We start from the raw sequence: 13,045 nt of genomic DNA on the forward strand, positions 1-13,045 counted from the left end.
TGGTGTCTTTTGGTGGATTTGATCCTCAGGGGCAGGGAGTTGGGAGTGAGGAGGATCCCTCCAGGGAAGCCTGGATTTCCTGCCCCAGGTCAGGTCGCTTTATCCAGGTTTGCAGATACGGAACTCTTGTTCTTCTGAGTAAACCATCCTCTCTGTTGAAACTTGTCTACATAATTTTGTCAAGAGCAGACATTATTTGCATTGATTGCAGTAGTTTCTATAATGCTTGTCCTGTGTCTCAGTGCCATCTGTGGAGGTTGTTCTCTTGAGGAACAAAACATCTCCTCTATGCAGGTATTACATTAATAGCAGGCCCCAATCTATTTCTTTGCAGAAAGTATGACAGAAAATCTAAGTTGTTGTAGAAGTGTAGGATATTAAGAGACTGTTTCATATCTGTGGTTGTTATGCAAGTATGGTGGTAATTGCTTTGTGCCTCTGGTGAAGTTCATAGGATTATGCCCCAGCTTGCAGCTTGGCCTCTATCTGGCTCTTCTCTCTGCTGATTACCTGCTTGGAAACCCTGCTCAGGCAGCAACTTCCAGCATGTTGCTGTTGTCTGCATTCCAGTAGTCAAACATGACATAGTGTGGTCTTACACATTTAAGGAAAAACTATTTTATTGTATCTGCATTTATTTTGGAATGCAAAGAAACCTTGACTGTTTCAAGAAGGTGACTTATATTTGCCGCAGCATCCCACCTTACATTTGTCTCTGTTCTAACCAGTGCCCAGCTTCCTAGGTAGCACTCAACATAAGCAACTGTTTCTCTGCACATGTGCTCTTTGTCTCACTATCCCTGACCTGATCATATCTTACCTCCTTATCCCTGTATATTGCTCCTGCACAGTGCAAGTCCCACATTGCACTGGATTTCTTCATGTCCAGGGGAGCAGATGCTGGAGAGTAGGAATAAATTGCATAGGGGTAAACTGCCACTGGCCAGCTGGCTGGTACTTTATCTCATGGTGAAGCAGTGACATCTGACAGTTGGACCATAAACAAAACACCCCGTTCAAATGTTAGATCAAGTACATTTGGTGATTTTTTCCAGATTTTCTTAAAGTTTTTCTGAGGAGCTGCCAGCTCTGTGCCAGCATGGAAGGGCATGTGGGGATGGCTACATGTCTGCAGACATTGCAGCAGGATCCAGACTTAACCATTGCACTGCAATGGAAAAGAGTTACAAAGTGCAAGCACTGTCACCCACTTGTCCTTTATGTTGATGAAGGTTGTGACCTTGGAAGAGCTGCCTTTTGTGTCATCCTGGTTATTGGTACAAGCTAATGTCTCGTAGAGACATTTTACCAGTAGTTTGCCTGGGCATTATCTGTTATTTTTTTGTTTATGGGAGTAATTGATTCCAGTCATGTCCTTGTATGGTATGTGTTGTCAGAATCTGTAGATGTTTGAAGCAAGAGACATAAGCCTATGGCCTGCTCTCCATAGTACAGAAGATGTGGAAATGTCTTCAGCATTGTGTTTTGATTGTGAATTGGTGAACTCTTTGCCATTACCTCAGAGGCATCTTGTGTTAAAAAAAGAGTTAATACTGAAGTCTGATCCTTTCAGAGTGATGAAATCATTTGCTGTAACGGGCTATTCATGTGTGCTGGAGGTGTGCTCATGTGCTCACAGAGTATAAGAGGTGTTGTATATAAGTGTGTGTATACAAATGGACTCTGCCCCTGCTAGTGTATCTATATTTCTTTTTATTTGGGAAGCAGTAATTTCACATATTAAACGGAAAACCCCAGCAAAAAGTCTGGTAAGAGGGGAAAGAAAAAGGTAAATTTTAGGATCCATTTGCAGTTCAGTAGCAGAAGAGGCAAGGTAGTGCTCAAAAGAAAGAGAGGGTTTGAGTTTTTCTTAATCGAAACCAATTTTATGATAATATTTATTCTTTGTCTGGAAAAATTTAATATTAACAAAATCATGCCAGTGATACGAATCATCTGGTTCTCTTTTCTTCTTCATTGCATGTGGGAAGCTTCCAGTAATTTTAGTGGAAATTATGATGAATGAGAAATAACTTTATTTTAAAAGTAATCCCACTTTACTGCCCACTGGGGTTTTATGGGGACTCAGCACTGCACCTGTGTACTACTGTCAGATTAGAGAATATCCTGAATGTTTTTTTAAGCGTGGCAGTGCTTTTAGGTCAGATGAAAGTTTTTTACTGAGGAACAACATAGTGGAGAGAAGTGTGATGACATTTTTGCACTTTGAAGTTCTGTCAGTGGACTCTGTGTCTGATCTTTAATCTCTGCTGATCATGTATGAACCTTCCTCCTTCCCCCCACCTCCCATTGCTCTCAGTTTACCAGACTTAGATTTATTCTTTTTAATGTAGTGACTGACACCCTCTGTGAAAATAAAGGCAAAAATATGTTGTCGTGTTGAAAATGTACAAATGCTGGGAAATTATTTTAATCTACGTGCTTTTTATCTCCTTAGCCTCCTAATTGTCTAATTAAGTATTTTTTTTAATACTGCTTTTATATGGTTGGGACAACTTTTGGACTGATAGAGGTACTAGATATGCTTTTGCTGAAGAAAAAGGAGCTGTTTCATATCCTGTGTTTTTGTGAAGATAAGGTAATTAAAATTCAGCTTTTGCACAGGTATAAACTTCTGGAAATTAACTTTTCAGTGGTGGGCCCTTAAAATATTTTCTAGTATGGTTGGAGATGCCCATGTAATGCATTTACTCTTGCTAACAACAGAACTGCTTAAACCACTTCTGTGGATCCCTTAGAAATTGCTCAGTGATCCCCATGGTCTATGGACCATTCATTGACTGAAAATCACCAGGATCTGGAGGAGTTCATGCTCACAGACCAGTAGCCAGCATCTGAGTGTACTGAAAAAGCAGTAAATGAGCTATTTTTATGTAGTTTTGATAGGTTTGACTTATGCTGGACATGTTTTTACATAGCATTTCCATGAGAATTTATGATGCCTCTCATATAATTGAGGGCATGCTATGGGTTCCCAGTTTAGTTTTTTTATCAGGAATCATTTGTGGGGTGGACGCTGGACTCCAGATGGAGCTGGGTCTGTATGCCTTGTTTTGCCTGGGGGTTTCTGGCAATTCCATCTTGATGCTTATGATTAATTGTAAATCTATTTTGCATTTGTTCTGAGTTTTCTCAGAGAAGTCCATGCACTTTTAGTTGGAATGACCACAAAACCATGTCTGATTTAACTGAATGTTTTATATTAAACTGGGTGCTATTTTCTGGGAACTGCTAAGATGTACAGTGCCAATGTGTGCCAATTAATCAGTTGTACTGCTTATCTCTGATTTAAAAATCAGTACTGGTTTTCTTGTTAAAGTAGGGCTTAAGGCTACAGATGATTTAAATAACTCATAGATGTTAAAATAAGATTAAGTACCGGCACTGTCTATTGTGACTTAAAATTATTTTGTAAAAGAAAATATAAATAAAATTTATTTAACATAGTAAGAATTAGATTCCTGCCTTTATTGCTGTTTCTGCCTGAGTTCCTGCCTTTTTTTAACTTGAATTGTGTAAATCCTTACTTTATATCGATACCATATTAATGCTAATATACATATTCTTTCCAACACACAGTATTTTGGTTCTGTCTAGATGTTGACATTGTTTCAGCCATGAGTTATATCAGTGAAGATGAATAATATATTTAAGCAAATATTAGCATTTAGAGGTTACTAGAATACTGTTAAGGATAGCTTACATGAGCGACTGTTCAGAAACTAGAAATTACCATCTAGATACAGAAGTTAAACCGTGTTTAGGGGATAATGCTTGGGTGAGCTTATGTTAATTGGCTTACTATCCATTTCAGCTTAGGTTTTATCATTTTTTTAAGACCCTGAAACTAAGCCTGAAAACCAGCCATTCTTGCTAGAGTGTCCAACCAAGGGTTGAATCAGAGTCTTGCTCTAGCCAAATTGGTATAATTCTGCCAAATTACTGCTAAACTTATTTTGGGACAAGCCTTTGTATTTCAGTCCTGCATTGAGAGACTTTCATCTGCTTATGCAAATTCAGTAAAAATTGAACCCTTAAACCTGTTCTAAATGCTGATATCCATCCAATAATTCATTTCTTCAGTCTCCCCCCACCGCAGCATGCACAGTTTCTTCCTCTGCTCTCCCCCAAGCACTGGGGAAAACCAGCTATAAATACAGACAGGGTTTTTAGGCTTCAGGGGGTTTATGACTTCCTGTTTGGTTGTTTTTTTTTTCCCCCAGTGTCTATGCTGTGCTTGATTAGGATATTCCTCCATCTTTCAAAGTAGGGTTTAATTGCTGTAAATCTTATGCTTCTTATTTTTAATGTTTTTTAACAGCTGTTACAACAATATTTTTTTAATTATTTTATAGGCAAATTTAGAAAACAAACCAGTAAATGGCCGCAGACCAGAACTCATGGAATGCAGTATATGTGGTCATGGTGAAAAATACAGGGTGAAAACAAACCAAACAGTACCCATTGAAAATGTGCAGTCTAAGGAGAAAGAAAGAATGACAGGTTTAGAAGCAGAGAACTGGGCACATAATGAGAAGCCATCTTTTAGTGTCCATGTCAATGGAGATATCCATGGAACTGTAACAGGCAACGAACACTTGAAAAACGCTGAAGACAGTGAAAGAGCAGCCTCTCCCAGTCACTTAGCCGAGCCAAAATATTCATTTGCACAGACCATCAAAAATGGCATAAAACCCTTACATTATTCACCACCAGAAGCAGTTGCTTCACTGAAAAAAGTGTCTGTAGAGGAAAGAACAGATTTGACAAGCAACTCACATATGCAATGGACAAACAATACCAATCTGAGTAACATAGTAAACACCCTGGTGACTGGTGTTGGCTGCATTCACCCAGGAAAACAAGAAAATGTTTTGATGAAAGAGGAAAACTGCACTTGCAGCATCTTTGAGGATTATGATAAGTCAGTTTTGCAGACGGGTTCCGTTTCAGATCTGCAAGAAAGCTTGTGTTGCCCTCAGCTGCCTGAAGAGGAAGTGCATATAGGGAAGGATGGCTTTAAAGTACCTAATGCAGAGACACAGCATGAGGATTCTTCATTCCAGCCAACGTTCTTGTCCCTGATTAAAACCAGAAATTTAACTGTAGAGCAGGTTGTAGCTATTGAAGCTTTAACACAGTTATCTGAAGTCCCTTTAGAAACAACTTTACCAGCTAAAACTGAAAGTACTGAACATACAGAAGAAACTACTTCCAACTTGTTCCATAGTTATAAAAGGCATATCTCCTCTTCCTTCACATCTTCTGCGCTAAAAGAAATCAAAGATGTTTACTTACAGAATGAACAACAACTCTTGGCTCACTGCACTCACTCGCAGAACCCTCTCCCTGATAAGGCAGCGTTCTACAATGGCCAAAGCTCAATTTCTGATTTGTGTGAAAAACCTGCCAATCTGGCTGGTGAGATGTATAAATTACAGTTATCCTCAAAAGATACCAAAACTTTATCTGACTTAACATCTAATGCAACATCATTTTCAGGATATACTACCAAGAAAAATTATACTCTCAATCCAGTCACCCTTGCACGGTATTGCAATGCTTCATGTAATGTCCAGCAAACAAGTAATAACTTGGAAACTCTTGGGCAGTTAGAGCAAAACCCAACTTGTAATGATTTGAACTTGGAACCTAGTTCTTTGATTAAAGGAGGAATTCACAGCCAGGATGAAGAGGATGTAGCTACACAATTAACTCAGCTTGCAGCACTAATTGAATCAAACCAGACAAATCCTGTGCAGAAGAATGACATAAAGGCATCACTGCTTAATCTAATATCACATGAGAGGCAGCCAAAATATAACCAAGATGTGTTGCAGAAAAAAGAATCTGTATTTTTTAAGCATAATCATAGTTCTTTACTATTAAAACAGAAGCAGCCAACAAATAAAAAAGGAAATGCTGTACCATGGAAACCAAGACACAAAAAGAAGCCTCAAGAAGCACACTATCAACAAAATAATCGAAACCAGCTACAGCCATTGTCATGCCAGCGTAGTGAGTTACAGGACATTTGGATATCATCAAAACTGCACAAGCTTGGTCAAACCCTGCCACAGGACTCCAGAACAACTCCATCTGAAAAAAAGACTCCAAGAGCCAAAGCACAGAGAGCACTGAATCAAAATTTAGCATCACAAGAAAAAACTAGATTATTTCTCCCACAAACACAGATAAAATTCCATAGATGTTTACCTGAGATACCTCAAGAGAAAAAAAAAAACGACATGTTATTTGGCTGTGAAGTGGTGAGTGAGCAAATCAAAACTGCAGGTTCTGGTGAGCCACTAGGCATTGATCCTCTGAAAAATGAAGTTGCACGTAACCAACATAGTGACCTGTCCTCTGGTAATGCTCTGGCTCTTTCACAGTTGAAAACAGCATCCTTATTGAACAGACCAAGTGAAAGCCTAGAGATGTTTACAGAAAAATGCAATTCTCAGGTACAGCAAACAGTGAATGTCAGCCAGATGCATCCTTTGCCTCAAACTTTTAATCAGTCTAACCTGAGAGCTAATGAAATCCATAGTGAAGAAAAAACCTATATTCAGCAGGGTGCTGTTGAACAAGTAGATCCAAAGTCGCAGGTGCTACCCGTTTCCTGTGGTGGGGCCCAGGTACCAGGTTCTGTTGAAGCTCTCAGGAACATGGAGTGTGCCGGCGAAGTGTCTGCTCTGACATCAACCAGTTTGGGTACTGACCACCTGCAGAGCACAAGTGACTCAGGGTGCTCTCCAGCAAAAAACACACTCAGCAGTTTCCTTGAATCACCTATGAAGTTTCTTGATACCCCTACAAAAAATTTAATAGATACGCCTACCAAAAAAGGACAATCTGAATTGCCAACTTGTGACTGTGTTGGTAAGTCTTTTTGCTGACTTTTTGTATGCTTTTCAGATAGAGGTGTGTTATGTCGCTTACTTTAATGTGAGACCTGTACTTGACTCTTACTTAGCTGTTGCAAAAGAACCAGTGTTTCACCATTAGGAAACGGGAGTGAATTGTTTTGTTCCTTTCTGTAACTTGTGCTCAGTGCTCTTTGGACCTGCAGAACATGGAAGAATTTATTATTTTTGGTAGTGAGAATGGCAGGTTTAAATTCTCTACTTAAATTTAAACCCAGGAGAAAAAAAGAGTTTTTCTGTTTGTTGTCATTGCTGACTTGTGCTCTGTGTGAATTTATCTGCTGTATATCAGATTCTGATTTTTATGAACTAGTTTCTGTCTGAGATGGGCTGGGTAAAAATTTTCCAGTATATTGTCATTGTGGCCTAAATGCTATTAGGTAAGCGGCAGGCCATAGTTGTGGATGGTATTGCTACTGTCACTTAATCCTGATGACCAATGTCAGTTTGCTTGGAAGAGCCTATGTCAAAGGCTACTGGGTGCCTCTTACTGGAGAGAGGAAAGTGGCATTCCACTAAGGCTGCATATGTGATAATTTGCATTGCGGGATGAGATGTCAGGCCAAACTCAGTACTGAGGGTTTTGCAAATACAGCTTGATTACTGGTGGTAGACATACTGTGTTTTCAGACTATCAAAGCGCACAGATGGAAACACAAGTCAGAAATTTTACAACAAATTGTACACAGTCAAATTGTTTTATCTTTGCATTAATATTCTGAACCAATAGAGTGCTAGTTAAGAGGCCTGGATTATATTTACTGTTCTGTAGTATATGACTATCAGTTACTTGTTTTTCCTCTCAATTTTCCTTTGTCTAAAATGAATTAATGTTTTCCTAGCAAGAAGGATATTGGGAAGCTTACTTAGCGTACAGCTCCTGTAATGAAGATTTGTGAAGAATGCAAAATATTACTACAATTAGGATTACTTTATAACATAAAGGATAAATGCTAGCAGATTAATAGAAGGGAATAAGTATAAGCTAATTTGGATGCCTCTGAGGAGAAAAATCTGTCATACTCCTTATTCAGTGCATTTCAAGGAGAAATTTTCTGTATTGTAATTTAACTTGGAAGATGCTTCTGTAAACTATTTCTACTTATTTGTAATGGTGTAAATAAATTTTGTATGTGACAACTTGGCTTTCTCAACCTGCTTACAGAGCAAATTATAGAGAAAGATGAAGGCCCATATTACACACACCTCGGGACAGGACCAAGTGTTGCTGCTGTGAGAGAAATAATGGAGAACAGGTGAGGAAAATTCAGCATTTAATGCTCACAGTATTTTTGGCTGTCTAAACAGGGAAGAACAACAGCGATGAGAAAGCAGATACTATGTTCAGCTTTGTTTTCCTAAACTTTCTCAGTACTTATTTGTAAAGCGCTTTCCTGTTCAGGTGTGCATGAGATTGGACACTAGCATTTAGGTTCCAAACTGCATATGTGGAAGCTCTTTCCTGAGCTCTTGAAATTTCAGGGTTGAATTTCAAATGCAGTGTGCTCTTAGGTGCTGTTGAAGTCCATAGGAATGACAGCGATCATCAGCTGGTAGAATTAGATTTTCTAGTGTTGTACGTGCAAAGAAGCTGTGGCAAACTGGACAGAAAGGTCACCTTAGTGACTGAGTGTACTAGGATTTACATGCAGATAACATTTGCTTTCCCAGATAATGTTTCCTTAGTGGCAGAAATGTGTTATCAGAAGAGAGATGTCAAAAATCTCTCTTGCAAATAGGATTTTACATTTAAAAGTGGTTTTGACATTATAAATATTTTCTTTCTGTTCTCAGTTACATGAAAATGAAGGTTTTTTTCTTGTTTTATTGGAAAAGTGTCCTGTTTTAAAATGGTCTACAGCAGTTTGTCTAACTCATGAACTTTTTTTAAATGCAGGTATGGTGCAAAAGGAAGCGCTGTAAGAATAGAGGTAGTGGTTTATACAGGAAAGGAAGGAAAGAGCTCTCAGGGGTGTCCAATTGCCAAGTGGGTAAGTTTTTATGTTACAGCAGTGAAATAATTTTGTGTGCCTTTTAAATATCAGATGATGTGTAGTCCTTGATCTTAAACATAATCTGATCTTTAATGAAGATTATCTGGTTCTTCATTCAATTGATCTGTAAGTCTGCCTGAATGATGAAGCTAAGGAAAAGAATTTTTTTTTTTTTTTTTTTAATTTATTGAAGATGTGGTGCTATGTGTTATGCTGTGGTTTGAATGACTGTGAAAGAGAGATGCTTAACAGAGCTAGCAGGGATGATCAAATCAAGGGTAAGAAGACCCTGATGCTGTCTGAAAGTTGGAGTGGTCACAGTATCACAGTATCACAGTATGCTAGAGATTGAAAGGGACCTCGAAAGATCATCTAGTCCAATCCCCCTGCTGGAGCAGGAACACCTAGATAATGTTACACGGGAATGTGTCCAGGCGGGTTTTGAATGTGTCCAGGGAAGGAGACTCCACAACCTCCCTGGGCAGCCTGTTCCAGTGTTCCGTCACCCTCACTGAGAAGTTTCTTCTCAAGTTTAAGTGGAACCTCTTGTGTTCATGTGGCCCATGTTATTGGGATGGTATTGTTGCTGGGGAGAGTTGGAAAACTCTCCCATTAACATTTTTTTAAAGCCTTTCTTAGTTGTGTGGACATCTGAAGAAAAGAGAGTGTGGTGGATCAAGAAGTTCAGTCTCATGTGCCGTGGAGTTCATTACTATTTTTGGGGAACTGAACTCAGTATTTGGAAATGTAAATATTATGGTGATATTTTTCACCAAAGTCTTGTCTCACATTGCTTCCTAGGAGCCAGAAAATGAGGTAACAGACACAAGCTCCAGGGGAGAGCTTGGAAAGAATTAATTGTCCTTAATATTTGCTGAAGCACTAAGGGAGGTAAAAAATAGACTGGAAGTGTTGTAAACTGAGTTTTGGAAAATAATAAAAGAACTTGGTTGTTAAAAGAAAAAAAAATTAAAATATTACTGTGTTTAGGAGTTCAAGACTTGATTGAGAAAGTAATGAAGATAACTGCACAGTTAGGAGACTAGCATTTGTAACTACATGACAAAAACAAGGTTATTACGTGTAGTATGTGCATGGTATTGCATGCTAAACACTGACTTTTGGAACAGACAAAATGTTTTTTTTTATATGCAATACATAAACTTTTTCAGAAGGGAATATCATATCTGCATGTTGCTTCAGATAATATTTAATAACAAATCAGGGTCCAAGAAAAAAAGATGACGAAATTGATTTTATAAACAACTGACCCAAAAAGAATGGAATTATTTTTCTCAGTGTTTCAACTAAATAGAACACTCAGTTTTAACTGAGGACATGAGTTAAAAATCTTACCTTAGACACAGTCATGAGGAGTTGAAAGGAAAAAGGCATTTAAAGCTAAGCCTTGACCTTGATTTTTTTCTTTTGTCAGTATCAACATACTATCTTTTATATAAAACAGAAATGCCAGATTTTATTGTATATCTGCATGGCTGTAGGTGTCCCAACATGTGAGTACAATATGACAGTTAGAAAGCACTCATGCATACAGAAAGGCTGTTTTAATGTATGGGGTCCTGCTCTCCAGTTAGTTAGATTTTTATATTTTTATATGTAAAGTGTTTTGCAAGAGTAAGCTTTTAAGTTCATTAATTTGTTTTTTTAAGGTGCAGTGACTGTTTTTTGTGTGCAAGTTCAGACCTAAAAGGATTAATGCTTTTCCAAGTCTGCTGTTAACTGTGTGACTGTTCAGTACAAGAGTGGGAAGGAAATCACTGAAATCTCCTCTGTAGGACTGTTCATCCTGTTTAAAATCCACATATTGGGGCTGGTATTCTTAATGGGTTGCATTAACTTTTCATTGGCAATGCTAATTTTATTCCTTATAACGGAGCATATTTGGATTTTGGCTATGACCAAAGAAACACAATTGTGAAATTTGTTTGAAAGCGTATGGAAAAAGTTTGCTGTGCTCTCTGATAATTGCAGTCACAAGGTTCTGTCAGCTGCACAGAGACTTTTACTTACTCATTTACAGTGTATTTTGGGACAGATTGATTTCTTTGCAGATGAACAAGCTATTGCCCTTAGGGCTCCTGAGAGACTTGCTGTGAGAGCACCACAATGGAACTCTGCTGAAGCAAATATAAGGAAAGATTGAATGTATCTCTTGATCATACTGAACTGTTTTTCCTAATTAATTTTCCCTATTTCAACCGGCCTTACTGGCTCATTAGAAGCGTTTTAAGATTAAAGGAGGTTTTCTAAAATACCTGTGTCCATACATGCTTCTATTACTGACTGCATTTCTTAATTCTGATTCCCTCTTAAATTGTTGTTGCTGAAGTGGCTCCAAACATGTGCCTGGTGTGTTAAACATTTACTAAGACAAACTCTTTTTTCCCCCAAAGGAGCCGATGTTTTCTTCCTTAGATTTCAGGTTACCATAAGCTTGCAGAAACTTTTCTCTTTCAGTCTTCTTTTGAGAAGGAAGAATAAACATCTGTTCTTCTGTGGGTTTTTTACATATTATATTTTAGGTTGATATTCTGTCCCTTTGGATGTGGGCAAGAGCCATCCTATTAGTTGAATGTAAATATTATCAACAAATGCTACCTAGGTTTTGAAATGTTATGATAGTTGTATGTGTAAGCATTAGACTGACATCCACATGAGCTAAACTGTGTGCAGTGAAGATGAGCATGCTATTGTTTTCCTGGCAGGTGGTGGCAAGGAGACTGCTCAACCTTTTTTTTTGGTGCCAAATTGTGTTGTCTTATTTTTATGTCAAAATAGAATGAATAAAGTTTTGCCAGAGTTTTCAAGTGTGTTGGTATCTGTGGAGATAATAACATATTCTTCTTTATTTTCTGCTTGGATTTCTTTTGCTTTTATGCTTTGTCCAGGTTCATCATACTTCTTCATAATAAGTTAAGGAAAAAAAAAAGCCTCTGAAGTACTGAAATTACTCACCTGAAATTACTGTAGGCATCGTCCCGCTGCTCTGAAGTGCCTCTGACCTCAGAGGAGATCAGCTTCAGCTCTTAATATTTTCTGGATTAAACCCATTTCCTATGGGTTCCTTCTCCTGGTTTCAGTGGATGTTGGCTTGGATCAACTAACCTATCATTGTTATCTGTTGTGTTTATTCAGAGTTGCAATGTAATTTTTAAGGCTCCAGCTCTGAATAAAGACAAGAGGTAAGAAGTGATAAAAACGCCAGATCAGGGTGGAGGTTCTTCTTGCTGACATCCTGTCTCCAGCACTGACTGATAGCAGAAAGGTGTAAGACCAGGGCAGTTGCTTCCCAGAAGACTTGCTTAGTTTCCAGTCATTCACAGCTCTGTGGTTCCCCAAGCTGGAGGCAATGTCTTTGTGTTGCCTTTCACAAATGTTGTCATCTTTATTTCTCCTTTTCCTTCCTGTTCTCTTATGCTAGGAGTTAAAATGCTGGCATAATATTTTCAGCCTTGTGCTCAGTTCCCAGTAATTCCTAGCAGTTGTTGTTGCTTTTTCTCCATTTCAGAGCAGTGATTTGGCATTTTGATAGCGCTTTCTATCATTATGCCAGCTGCTTATTCCTGCATGGTAATGGCCAACTCACAGTCCATCTCTTATCTAAAAATAGAATTGTTTTCACCATGTGCATTAAATATGCACATCTTCAGTGAATTTTATCTGCTATTTTTCTGTCCACTCAGCAGTGCAAATTTCTCCTTTGTTTGCAGATTGAGCTTGTCTTCACTACTCTGAATTGCTTAGTGTCATCAACAACTGTTGTCATCCTTTTATTTAACCTTAACAAACATGCTGAAGAGCACAAGCTTGACCACAGTTCTGCAGAGCTCCCACTGGAGACATAGCAGGCTTTGTTTTGTGTCTTTTCACCAGTTATTCATGTGTAGTCCTTTGATTCGTCCCTAGACATATTAGGGCTTTTAAAAAGCCTTTACCAAGGGACCTTACTGAATGGCTTTTGGAAATCTAGAAAGACCTGGAGCTTGACTGAGCTGTGAATTTCTTTCAGAAACATTATTTGACTTCTCCCCGTTTCTCACAGTTTCCTGTGTGATCACTGCTTTGCCCCACACAGATACCAGT

General features: G+C 38.4%; 1 protein-coding gene across 6 annotated transcripts in view; it reads left to right on the forward strand.

The window, feature by feature from the left end:
• TET1 (tet methylcytosine dioxygenase 1) overlaps nt 1-13,045 on the forward strand; it is an 83,452-nt gene that overhangs the window by 44,183 nt on the left and 26,224 nt on the right. For all 6 annotated transcript variants that reach the window (XM_057403259.1, XM_057403258.1, XM_057403262.1 and 3 more), the window contains 3 exons: nt 4,377-6,903; nt 8,113-8,203; nt 8,845-8,938. In XM_057403259.1, the coding sequence (XP_057259242.1) occupies nt 4,377-6,903; nt 8,113-8,203; nt 8,845-8,938 (2,712 nt within the window). The remainder of the gene's footprint in view (nt 1-4,376; nt 6,904-8,112; nt 8,204-8,844; nt 8,939-13,045) is intronic.

The sequence above is a fragment of the Pezoporus wallicus genome, unplaced genomic scaffold (genome assembly GCF_028554395.1).
Source record: "Pezoporus wallicus isolate ANWC-B61680 ecotype Strahan unplaced genomic scaffold, APGP_CSIRO_Pwel_v1 contig_4264, whole genome shotgun sequence".
Lineage (NCBI taxonomy): Eukaryota > Metazoa > Chordata > Aves > Psittaciformes > Psittacidae > Pezoporus > Pezoporus wallicus.